At 45.4% G+C, this 12,868-nt stretch overlaps 1 protein-coding gene and 1 pseudogene across 1 annotated transcript; one reads left to right on the top strand and one right to left on the bottom strand.

Moving 5' to 3' along the window:
- Positions 1-4,038: 4,038 nt before the first annotated feature.
- On the top strand, positions 4,039-4,557 carry LOC120839709. The gene is made up of 3 exons (XM_040210064.3): positions 4,039-4,141; positions 4,204-4,377; positions 4,445-4,557. The coding sequence occupies exons 1-3, from the start codon at positions 4,041-4,043 to the stop codon at positions 4,539-4,541; spliced, it is 372 nt and encodes a 123-aa protein (XP_040065998.1). The 5' UTR covers positions 4,039-4,040; the 3' UTR covers positions 4,542-4,557.
- A 1,380-nt stretch (positions 4,558-5,937) lies between these two features.
- LOC120839701 lies at positions 5,938-7,050 on the bottom strand (annotated as a pseudogene).
- Between the last annotated feature and the right edge of the window lie 5,818 nt (positions 7,051-12,868).

Raw genomic sequence — 12,868 nt, forward strand, 5'->3', positions numbered from 1 at the left:
GACTAAATGACGTTTCAAACAAATAAATAAATAATGTGTACTTTTTTATATACAAAGGAGGAAGATAGGGCAAAAATCTGGATGGTTTGGAGCTTGACGAGGCCCTACCCCGTGTAGCAAAGTAGCAGAGACATTTCAAACAGGACAAGCAAAAAAAGAGGTACTACACCTTGTTGCATCGATTGTCTACAAATAAGTCGTTATCACTGTTTTCCAATAGCATGTCGCGTAGCATATGCTTTGATTTTTTTAGTAATTTCAATATTTTCACCTTCCAGCTCATTTAAAAGCGACGGTAGTGGATGTTTTAAAGAAGTTAGTTCATAGTTTATGCGGGAAGTAGTAACACGCCAGGGCCCTAGCTGTGTCTAATTTCATACGTCTGGGTTTTCTCTCCAAGCCCGACAGTACAGAAAAAAAAAAGTGTTTATTTTGTTTTACTGCCGTATTGTAGACTCCCATCAAACGATAGTTGTACAAATCATTAATTGTCACAGCGTTATGTTTACAAAATAGCTTCTCAGAAGAAGGCAAAAAAATCATTTTCAATTATGCAAAATTCTTTCTTCTGTGTTAGTAGCAGTGTTCTTAAGTTTTCTTTGGTTGTGGTTTCCGCAAACCAGGCGAGAGTACACGTTATTTGTGTAGATCAGAGAGCAATACAAGAGCAACTTCACTCGCGTGAGAAACATAAAACGAGTGTTAGATATTATTCCTATGGCTTTGATAACTTTACGGTGGATATACTCAACGTGTTCAGTCCAAGAGAGTGATTCGATAAAAATGACACCAAGAATTTTAACTGCTTTTGCAATCTCTAAGGGACATGAATTCATCGTGATATTTAACAGCAACGACTTTTTAAGATTCCTCGGTTTAAACAGAATGCATTTAGTTTTGTCTGTTTATTTTTAGTCCATTAACTTGCGTCCATAAGTATAGATTTTGAAGAACAACTGCCGCCGTACTTTCGCTCTCAGAAGTTGTTTCACGTTTAATAGAAAGAGTGGTACCATTTGCATATGAAATGAACATGACGTTTGGTGGGCATTGTTGAATAAAGTTTATAAATAATATAAACAAGAGCGGCCCAAGTACACTCCCATGGGGGACTACAGACACAATTATTTTGGTTGCTGAACTATAATTATTTACGCAAAACAAACTGCGTACGATATTTGAAATGTGATTTAAATCGTTTAAATCCAATTCCTCGGAGGCCATATTGCTCTAACGTTTTAATTAATATGTTATGATTATTTAAATCAAATGCATTAGAAAAGTCAACATACGTGCCTAGAATAAGCTCTCGATCCTCGATAGATTTTAGTATTTTTTTCTTTTTGCATTAACAGCTCTGTTTCAGATAAACGCTTCTTCCTAAAACCGTGTTGAAAATCGCAGAGTATGTGATTTTTTTCTAGATAACAAGAAAATCTGTGATGCATTATTTTTTCAAGGCCCTTAGAAAAGATTGATAACAAGGAAATCGGTCTATAATTTTTAGATGTGTTCTTATCGACGCCTTTGAATATAAGCAGAACTTTCGCAACCTGAAGAGCGTTTGAAAAGCAACCAGTTGAACGTGACACGTTAAATATATACGTTAAAACAGGCGCCATTATCTTAATTGCATACTTGATTACTTTGGAGTCAAAGGCGTTAACGTCGCGACTTTTGGAATTTCTTAAGTTCCTGAACACGGCACAGACCTCTTTTTCATCTGTCGGATATAAAAAGAAAGTATTTGTAAAATAACGTTTTATATAACCACAAGGGCCAAGTTCAATTTCCAGCACCGCAACGTTATCTGCTTTGCTTTCTAAGTAATTATTAAAAGCATTCGACAGAGAACACCCAGAGAGAGTACCCTCTGCGAAGGTTACTTCACCTAAATTATGTTCATTCGTACACGGACTAATTACGCTATTCATTGTTTTCGAGAGTATTCCTGCCTCTTCATTATCATTTTTTGGAAGAGGCTTATATAATAACTGGAATTTGAACATATCAGTAGTTTAACAAGTTTATTTTGATACATCTTAAAGCCATTAAATCATCAGGGTTTCTTGTTTTCAAGAAATGCTGAAACAGAATCTTTTTTTTTCATCTATATTATTCAAAAGCTCCCTTGCCATTTAAGGCTTGCGAATTCTTTTACGCTGCTCAACCGTCCTCTATGGGAAACTCTCCTTGTACAGATTTCGAAATGTCGGTAGAAAGGTTTCGTACTCGAGGTTTGCGTTTGTTTTCAAATATACTTGTTCTCAGTCAGTTACGCTTAACGAAGCTTTAAAGTTTTCTAGAGTAGTGTTCGTTATGTTTTGAATTTGAAAATTACGCTGCGCTGATCGTTTCTTAGGTTTATGAGGTTCGTGTATCAACATAAATATCGCCAGATGATCACTGATATCGGTACTAACAGCGTTAGTGGTGATGAAGGACGCGTCAAGGATGCCTAAAAAAAATCAGTGAGTGTGGACGTAGTACATGTAATTCTTCTTGCTCCTGTTGCTCTAATTTTAAAACCACTAAGGGCAGTGACTGAATCAAGTGCTTGCCTATAAGTTGCATTTTCAAGCATGTTAATGTTGAAATCTCCGCCAAGAGAAAGTGTGTACTTCTTTAATACTACAAAGTTTAGGAAGCCATCAAGAACGTTAAATAAATTATTCACCCCGATTCCAGATGGTGGACGATATACCACATCAAATTTATATGTGCCTGAGCACAAACACAAAAACTCAACATCACCCGTAACGTGAGTAAATTCTGATACGAGTTCGCATTTGTAGTCATTTTGTAGACGCAATGAAACACCACCACCTCTTTTCTTATCTCGGCGAAGTGAATAAGGCTGATATCCCGGCAAAGTAAAAATGCAAGGCTCATCAGTATACCAGGTTTCCGAAAACATAATAACCGAGAAAGAAAGACCAGGACGATCAAACAATAGATGCAGATTGTGACCTTTTTCTTTGGCTGACCGAACTTTCAAGTGAACAAAAGATAAAGAAACGGGTTGCTTGATGCAATATCGCGTGCAAAGCCAAGCGGAGCGATAGCAACTTAGGGCTGAGACTCAAGGCGTCCAGTCATGGAAGTAGCTTTCCTTCCTGTATAGCTTATCTAAAGATGGGCAATGTCGCCTTCGTTTTTGATATGAATCGCTCGAGCCCCACTAATTTTTCACACAAGTACCTTTCCGCCTGTGTAAAATGCGAACGCATATCCTTTTTCTTTTGCCCAAACTTTCGCTTTTAAAGAGACTTCCTGTTGGGCCTTGTCAGGTTTTCTTGTATAAAAATACGGCGCATACTGTTCTTTAGGGTATTTCTTTTCTTTAGCCACGCGTCTCGGTCCTGTTGCCTGGTAAAATGAACAATGATTCCGGGGACGTTACCCCGCCTCGCGGGCAGCCTGTGAGCAGAAACATTAGGTCTGTTCGATTCGCCTGAACTGGCTGAACTAGTTCAGCAGTGCAAAACTGGCGCATTCGATTCGACCGGAAATTGCACGACCGCTGCACTGGCGCGTTCGATTCATCCTAGTTCTGAACGAGTTCAGTCCCAGTTCCGGAAATGCTTGCACCGGCTCCGAAGTCAGTTCAGCGTTCGTGCAGTAGCAGACGACGAAAGCAGACGACGAAAGCAGACGACTCTTCTCTTTCTTGCTCGGTGTGCTCGGTCATTAAAGCATGTTTGTTATACACAACAATGTAGGAACGGAAGTCTTCCCACTTGTGGACGAAAATGGTGTACCCGTAGTGGACGGAAGCGGGATGGTGTACGTTACCGAAGGTAGGAATAAGCTCGAATTAAATACGTTAAAAATCGTAAGAGGGCTGCGTCGGCTTGCTTACTCAGCCTTGCTTAAGTTTCGTGAATGACTTGCTTAAGCCAGTCATTCACCTCGCGATTATACATCGATGTTTACAATGTTCGCATTCTATTCTTTAAGACGGAGAACGAGTTACGTTCGTCTTTGCCTCTGAGCCGGACGCAGACCCAACTGTCCTGCAGCCTGCGCGTCCACCCGCAATGGACGTCGACGGGCAGCTGTGGAGTGCCGCGAAGACGAAGTTCTTTATCGGCTGTTATAAGGAACTAAAAGAGCGTCTGAGAGCAAAGGGGGGTTTCAGGTATGTCTTTGTCAGGATATATTTTATAATACATGTTAATACGTAGTAAACATCATGTTTAGGACCAAACGAGCCCTTTGGCAGCAGCTGGCCGACACCGTCGTCGGAGAGTTCGGCGGCGTTGTCACCGCTCACCAGGCCGAAAACAAATGGAAGTCCTTGGAGAGAGCGTACAAGAACGCCAAATCAAAAAACAAGAAGTCGGGCCAATCTAGGGTGCATTTTGAATACGAGGAGTACGTACGTTCACTAATTTTTTTTATCTAGGTCATCACTTGTAAACGTGCTGTTTCTGTGGTTTAGCGAGCTTCATGACATCCTCGAGAAAGAGCACCATATTTCACCAACTGTGTTGTTGGCGCCGGGAAGAGTGCTTGAAAAGGAAGGAGACACCAGGTAAGTACTTAAGAAACGTATAATCAACGTAACATAAAAAAAAAAAAATGTTTCAGCGCCGAGGTCGAAACCTCCCGAGGGACAGAGGCAGGACCCTCCTCCCTTGCCTTAGGGGTGGCTCCGCCCTCAAACCAGCGTGCTCCGGCCGGTACACCGAGCAAGAGAAAGAGGGAAACCGCCCTGGGCTCGCTGCTCGAGGTGTTCGCCGACATGGAGGAGAGTCGCAAGAAACGACATAAGGACCGGATGGCTCTTCTCGAGCGCCTCGTGACTGCAATCGAAAAGAGCGCGCCGGCACAGTAGACGTGCTTCATGCACCTCAATGAACTTGATTACAGTTTCACTGTTTCGCAGGCCGTTTTATTTATTCTTTTGTTATTATTTTGACTGGTGCACAATTGTGCCGTACGAATAAATTCGTTCAAATTGTCTTGCTGATTTTGTTTGCCACTCCTCTGTAGTCGCCTGATTCATTCTTAGTTTTTACAATTATTTCCGAGTTAAGCAGCATGTATTGTTGTTTACCGCCATATCTAGTTTTTTTGTTTGTTTTTTTATTTTAGGTTTTGTTGATTGTTAGGTTGAAAATAGCTTTGGGAACAATGTTACGTTTTAGGAGTCACTGGCACTGACTACCTGTGCATGCCCGCATATATGTATTCTGGTATACGAACGTACTAGGATATTGGATCAAAATAATACTGTACGCAGAAATGAAGGAACGAAGTAACCCGTTACTTTGTTTAATCGTGTTTTCATGAAGTCGGTACGCTTCATTTTCGAAAGCTCAAGTACCATCTTTGTATGTTCACACACACACACACACACACACACACACACACACACACACACACACACACACACACACACACACACACACACACACACACACACACACACACACACACACACACACACACACACACACACACACACACACACACACACACACACACACACACACACACACACACACACACACACACACACACACACACACACACACACACACACACACACACACACACACACACACACACACACACACACACACACACACACACACACACACACACACACACACACACACACACACACACACACACACACACACACACACACACACACACACACACACACACACACACACACACACACACACACACACACACACACACACACACACACACACACACACACACACACACACACACACACACACACACACACACACACACACACACACACACACACACACACACACACACACACACACACACACACACACACACACACACACACACACACACACACACACACACACACACACACACACACACACACACACACACACACACACACACACAAAATTAAAAAAATAATATTTTTGGAGGATCAGGTGTAGATATCGCTTCCTAACATTCGGTCTTAGCAATGGCCTCTCGGATCCGCTCGGAGAGACTCCTTGTGGCGTCGTCCGGTTGGATCGCGTGGTCGTCGTCGTTGGTGACTTGGTCAGGCGGGCGGGCGTTGTTCAGGTCATCGAAAAAGTCTCTCTCTGCATTACAGAGGTTGTGGAGAACGCAGGCGCCCATAACGACAAGGCAGCACTGTCTGATGCTGGCGCTGTCGACCAAATACATTCTCCGAAATCGCTGCTTGAGCAGCCCGAAAGTATTTTCGATTGTCACTCTCTGTTGACCGTGCTTCGTGTTATACGTAGTCTTCCAGGACGGCAGGGCCGCTTTTGAAGACTTGAAGGGGGTCATGACGTATGGCAGCAGGGGATAAGCCGAATCCCCCAGCAGGTACCCACCCGCACACTTGGCTTCCGCGTCCTCGAAGATGGGGCTCTCCTTCAGGATGCGGGCGTCGTGCGCTGAACCGGGGAACCCGATGTAGACGTCGATGAATTGATTTTGATCATCGCAGATACCCTGCAGAACAATGGAATGAAACTTGCTCCGATTGTAGTAGGAGTTCGGAGACTCTGTTGGTCGCAGGATTTCTACATGGCATCCATCAATCGCCCCGATCGTTTTGTGGGGCCCTTTCCCCTTAGCCTTCCTCAGGAAGCCGGCTTCGCTCCTCCGACGTCTTTCCTGGTCAGGCCAGGTGATTATTTGTGCGCTGATACTGTTCAGAAAGTTCAGAACTCTTTCAATGCAGAGGTGAACGGACGACTCCGTTATGTCAAAGCGATCCGCAATCTGATACATTGTGGCTCTTGGGCCTACGTAACTAAGCACAATCAGCAATGTCTTCTCCGCCGAAATCTGCGGTCGTCCACCAACGGAATCCGGGTAAAACGCCGAAGCTTCATATCGACCAGCCAGCTCCGCGTGTGTCTCTCTCGAAAGCCTGAACAAGCGCATAAATTCGAAATCGAATTAGGTGTCGATCACCTTTTCGTAGTACAGGGGAACCCTGTTCCTGTCAGTCCTTGCCGAAACAATCAAGGCGAGGGCGATGATGTCGTCGAGCTCATCGTCGCTCTCGTCTTCGATGAGCGCTACTGCAGCGGCCAGTAAATTCTGACGGGACATCGTCATCTTGATCTCGCGAAGGTATCCAGGTACGTGGTCGATGAAATGTCTATGAAAGCGATCGCAGCACGAAATCAGACGATATAAAATGCAGACATGTTTCATTAGATGCTGCACGCACTTTGTAATGTAAATTAACATACATGGAAAATATTTTTGTCAAAAAAAGTAATATAAAACTAACGCAAATATCCAAGCGCTAGCAGACAATATTCCATGGCGACGCAGCCAGACGGCAAAAGCAGACGACGTGCTGCGCATCCGTTTTATCGGTACTCCGGAAGCCGATCACAGCGCCAGTCCTAACACGGTGGCTGCACTGGTTCTGCGCCGCCGCTGCACGACTCCTGCACTCCTCTGAACTCGGACAGAACTAGTTCAGAACTTTCTAGCCGAATCGAACAGACCTAATATCGTTCTGTGTTATATTGGGGACCTCGAGTTTATTAGCAACTTTGTTTAAAGGGACCATGAAGGCAATTTAATTTTTTTTTAAACAAGAAAGTGTTTTCGGAAGTATTGGGGTCCTGGCATGCCACACAATTTTTTCTAGAACGTTGTGACTCTTATTTCTGTACCTGCAAATAAATTTGCGAAACCGAAACAAACATTCAGGTTTCTTCCCTTTTTCGCCTCTGGAAAGAGAAGTGACATCTGGGAGCACTGTCGACATCGGTAGGATTTAGTGCACACTCAGTGTGGTTCCCGTGGTTCGCTCTAGAGCACGGCTGTCTGTGAAGAAAACCTGGAAGAAATGGACGACAACGCCGCTCTCGCAAACGAGTTTGAGCTCCCGTTCAGCGACGTCACCCCGACTGAACGGGAGATGCTGCTAAGGACGCAGAACTCTGGATTGGCGCCTTACGAAAGCGATGCAGCAATGCGCAGCATTGCTGCATCGGCCTCGTAACCGCGTAAAGGCGACATGATTGGTGAGACAGCAGTTTGCAATGCGAACACGAGACGACGCACGAAACCAAAACCAAAAGACCGCCGCCCCCGGCGCTCTTTCCTTTTTTTTTTTTTTTTTGTCCACGGTTGCTCGATGCTTTTTACGCGCGCGAGGTAGCAGTGCGGGATGCGTTCAACCCAATGATGTAGAGGGGCTTAGAGTGATAAACCGGAAGTTCGGAAGTGGCACCCCCCCGGTTGCCGCCATGTTTTACGCAAATGTGACCACTCGTCACATGACCTCACAAGAGCCGTGACGTCGCAGGTAAGATGGCAGCGCCCAGAGCTGGTGGATGCGAGTTTGTTCGGTGCGCGGCAGTCGTGATGTGCAGCTCCTTTCCAACGATTTCGTGCTTTTTCGTGCTCGCTGACGCAGGTATAATGTGAAACTATGAAGGAATGAGACTTTGTACCATTTTTGCGCAAGATCGCTCTGGATCATCTGGATATTAACACCTGTGAGACAGCATCAGCCGTATCGCCGTACCAATGCTCTGATTCGGGATCTGTTCGAGGATCGATAAAACTTTGAGTGGTTTTAGCATAATATTTTCGCATTCTCTTAGCTTTGTTTGAACGTTGGAATGTCTGAGAATCGATGCGAAAGGTATTCGTCGCGTTAGGACCTAGGAGAAGTTGTTTCAGCCCTGCGTCACCGAATAACCATAGCAACTTTTAGCGAGGAAACTCCTGCGATCTTTAACCCTTTGTACTAATCGACAATTCTACATTCGATCGCTTTTCTTCCTTTTTTGGTGAGTGCGAAGTGCACACTTATTTTCAGCTACGAGGATGACGTTTTATTGAGTGTGGGGATGAATAAATCGTTGCAGGCACCTGCTTCAAAGCTATTTGACTTGCAATAAGAACAACTGTTTTGGTGTATGCATAGATTAACTGCAGCTTTTTCTCTTTCGTAGGATTTATTGAAGCAATACTTTTTTTCGTCAAGAGTGCATTGTATTAGTCGGTCAATTATTTACTTGTTCTAATTACCTGGATAAGATGATTCATATTTGTGTTCACCCCTTGCCTGAAGAGCAGTCTTGTTGAAAAATGTTGACCATTCCTTTCGGTCTCTTCAATAGACTTTTTTGAAAAGTGTGGGTTGCCTATACTTCGTATCATTGTAACCTGGAACAGGGCAACCACCACAGCCCCCTCGAACCAATCAGAGAGACAGAGCGAAGGTGTGTGACAAATCTGTGCAGACGAGCACTCTGAAACACATGTCATGTGCCTCTCTCCAATGTGCATATTGGCTCACCGAGAGTGTAACCTTTGCCGTTTCCCAAATTGGGATGAAACAAATTACAGTAGCTACTACTCTAATTACCCCAGGCTTTCATACTTTGGCCGTTTGTTCGACAAGAATGTTATGCCCGCCATCACTGTGAACTCGGCTCGGCACCTATTGGATTCGAATGCTGCATTAGCATTCGACATGAACTGGGGCCCATTTGTGTGCTCTACGCCGAAAAAAATAGCAACAGTTGTGTTGCTTGATGGGGTTCTGCAAAGGGTCTATTGTGTCATACATATAGAAAGTGTCCTGCTATATAACGATGCATCAACACATGCTATTAAAGTATATGCTCAGAGGTGTGTTTGTTTTTGCAATTAAGAAGTTACAGCAGTGTGCTTTAATGTTATTATCATGTGTGTAGTTTGAAGCATCCTCTCTGCAATGCCTACGAAGGCTCCTGGAGGGAATAAATTAATAAATAACATTTTCACATAACTGGAGCTGGTTTTCGGATGTGCCACATGTTCAGGAAGAGTGGAATGAGTGCAGCCCAATGCAACAAGTCTGCCAGTCTGGTATGTCCCATTAATTATTATTGAAGGGTCAGAGATGCGAGTGCCCTCAAAAGGACCTGCGCGTGCGGTGAACACAATACTTGGTGTATAAACTTTCGAGGTGTAAAGGCAAGCGGAAATATGTTTATCTGGTTAGTGTATCAAATATGTTTATTTCCACTGGATTACATAATTATTGATTCTAGTTAATGGTTCCAGAACGAGTTCTTTCTGCGACAGTCTTCTGTCAGGCGTTGAGACGTAATACTTGGGGACCTTGTTGTGGGATGACGCTCCTGGCACGTCGGTGTTCAGTTTGGTCGAGTAGCAACTTTGACCGACTGATGCCGTCTTGTAATCATACGTCATGTGCGGCCACTGACATCTGATGCACTGAAGCTGCAGGGCTGGCTTCTAATCCGCAAAATTTTCCTGGTAGTTTTCTGCATCAATGCAGCAAGCTCGGGCACTTGTTGGTTATGTGGCTTTGCCTTTTGCTGTACCGTTGACTTAATAGCTGGCAACATTGTTTGTTTGCTATCCAAGCCACTTCACTTCCATTTCGTAATGGAGATTTATTCTGCATCCCGCGACCACTGCAACTTGTGTAAGTCTCGTGTGGCAAAGTGAAGTCTGGTGATGCTTGCAGTCCACTTTTGAGAGCAACCAACCATTCTATTTCTTTAAGTCACTGAGCGGCATTCTCCCTCAAAGTTGGAAATCGTGTGCTTCGTGGCGTGGACACAGACAATTAGTGTCAGCAAATTATTAGGTATTATCCTTGGACGACAACCGACACCAGATCAACTCTCCTTGTATTGCCGCTCACCTGCTTTGTCGTGCTTGCCTCCCGTCCAGATGAAGTAGATCACGAGCTTCGGGGCAATGTCGACACCAGGGACAAAGACCGCCGAAAATAATCTTCAATCTTCCGCGGACGCTCGTCGAGACGTGGTCGAGGGTCATTCGGCACGAACCTTTGCAGGCTAATTCATTGGTACGGGCACCTCCAGTAGACATGGTCGGCCTCGTGCAGTGGTAGCAGAGTGGTTTTCGGTCGGCCATTCGCAATACCTCCGTTTTCCTCGGTGTAATTTGTTTAGCGTGGACCTACACTGGTTCTTCCCGATATCGGGAATGCTTCGGCGTTGGGGTGTCTCGTTGAATTTGCATTCAATAGTAACAGGTAGCCGGTGGTGGTCGTTGTGACTTCGTGGCATAAGTCACCCTCAGTTCGTTTAATGCCGCTTCACTCAAAGAAGTCTCCAGTTGAAATGCCTGTCGAACTGCTTCTGAAACAATCTCGGCGATCAAAATAAAACCCCGGCAACTGATGGCAGGAGCTAGCTTCCTTATCTCCTCCCGGACACCGTTGTGGATGCTGTCACGGATGCCTGGCGTCGAAATTGCAGCTGGACAACTCGAGTGTCGAGACGCTGGGGAGTTGTTGATAGGGATAGGCCCGGGCCTGCAGTGTACCTTCAATGTTAGAAGCCTCATTTATATGAACCCTTTGACTGTTGTCGTGGGGTTGTGGATAAGGCTGCTGAAGGTGTTGTCCCTCACATGAGGGACATGGGATTCTTAGCTTCTTGTCTTCTGTAGCATCAGGGTTGGCGCGGGTGCTCGATCAGAAGCAAAACATCCTCCATGAAGGTGGTGACGCTCTCGTTGGGGCTGTGTCCTGGACAGAATCAGGAATTCGGCTCTCTCTCGTCAATGTTGACTGATGAACGTGCACTTCAGCTCGATCTTGCAAACTTCCCACGACGTTAAGGAGGATTCGTGGTTCTCAAACCAGTGCCTCGCAGTTTCTTCCACGAGAAGTATAGCTTTTGCAAGAGCTGGTTCTCCATCTACCCACTATGGCGGGCGACACGGACATATTGTTCAATCCAGCCCTCGATGTCTTACGCACCTTGCGTGAAATTGCATCAGAGTGTGAGATGCAACGGGCATGCAAACGATAGTGGGAGCGGACCTGGTTTGCTGCTACAGGTTTGTCATTGTTGGTTTAGTCAGCTTCGGTTTTCCTGGCAAAAGACCTAATTCCGGTGGTTCTTGCTGATAGCAGCGACTGGCTTGGATTTCAAGTTCTTCGTGGTGTATTTCCGAGTTTCGCCCTTGTGGTACTCGCTTGTCTTGCAAATTTGCTGCCGGGCTCGGGATAGGACTTGGTTCATGGCTCGCCGGGGGTTTAAGACTCGGGATAATGTGACACCCGTGTCTTCTTATCGGGCAACTGGGCTGAGGAGCCGCCAGGGTAGACACAGAGTGAAGGGCTATGGGTAAAGTGCGCAGCACCTGCACCAGAACATACAATGACAGCTGAGCATGGCCTGGAACTATCCAGAATAGTAAACATTGATAGAAAATAGGACCGGAGCAAGCATCCGTCACAATATAACGAAACAGACAGAAAAGAGTCTATCCTGCCCACTAAAGAAGCTGCATTGCTTTAGTGGCATTCTGTCCGAATAAATCCTCTCCTTCAGGGTCTGGCGGCTGCCGTGGACGAGCTGAACTGAAATCGATGTGGGACCACTTTTCTGGTAATAAGCCCCTGCAGACTGCCGTCGCAAAGCGGCGTGAATGGATGGACTGGGTAGGTGACACGCGCGATGAAATGTCCATACAGCTTGCAATTCGCGTAACGTGTGTTGATGAAACTTTGGTGTCGACGAAACGTACGACAGACCAGCGGATTCAATACCAACTGCAACACCTGTGCTCCGTGAAAATGCACAATTACGCCGGAACAATTTCGGAAGCAGCACAGCATCACCTAAAGCATGGCATAGGAACTACCACCTTGAAGGCAGCTCTTCGGTACGTCGCACACCTGTGCTCCGTGAAAGTGCACGTCTACGCCGGAAAAGTTTGGGAAGCAGCACAGTATCATTTAGCACGGCACGGGAACTACAAGCGGCAAGGCAGCTCTCCGGTGTACCGCACAACCAAAGTGAGCCTTCGGTCATTTGAACGAAGCGGCACCACGATTGCACATGGCCAAGCACGACTCACGCAATTTCCG

This window comes from Ixodes scapularis, unplaced genomic scaffold, assembly GCF_016920785.2.
Source record: "Ixodes scapularis isolate PalLabHiFi unplaced genomic scaffold, ASM1692078v2 PGA_scaffold8__174_contigs__length_109621045, whole genome shotgun sequence".
NCBI lineage: Eukaryota > Metazoa > Arthropoda > Arachnida > Ixodida > Ixodidae > Ixodes > Ixodes scapularis.

Excerpts from the sequence above, each read along its gene's own strand:
- LOC120839709 (XM_040210064.3), top strand. The coding sequence starts at position 4,041 with ATGGACGTCGACGGGCAGCTGTGGAGTGCCGCGAAGACGAAGTTCTTT. Across the intron at positions 4,142-4,203 it reads AGAGCAAAGGGGGGTTTCAG|GACCAAACGAGCCCTTTGGC; the intron begins GTATGTCTTTGT and ends CATCATGTTTAG. Across the intron at positions 4,378-4,444 it reads GTGCATTTTGAATACGAGGA|CGAGCTTCATGACATCCTCG; the intron begins GTACGTACGTTC and ends TCTGTGGTTTAG.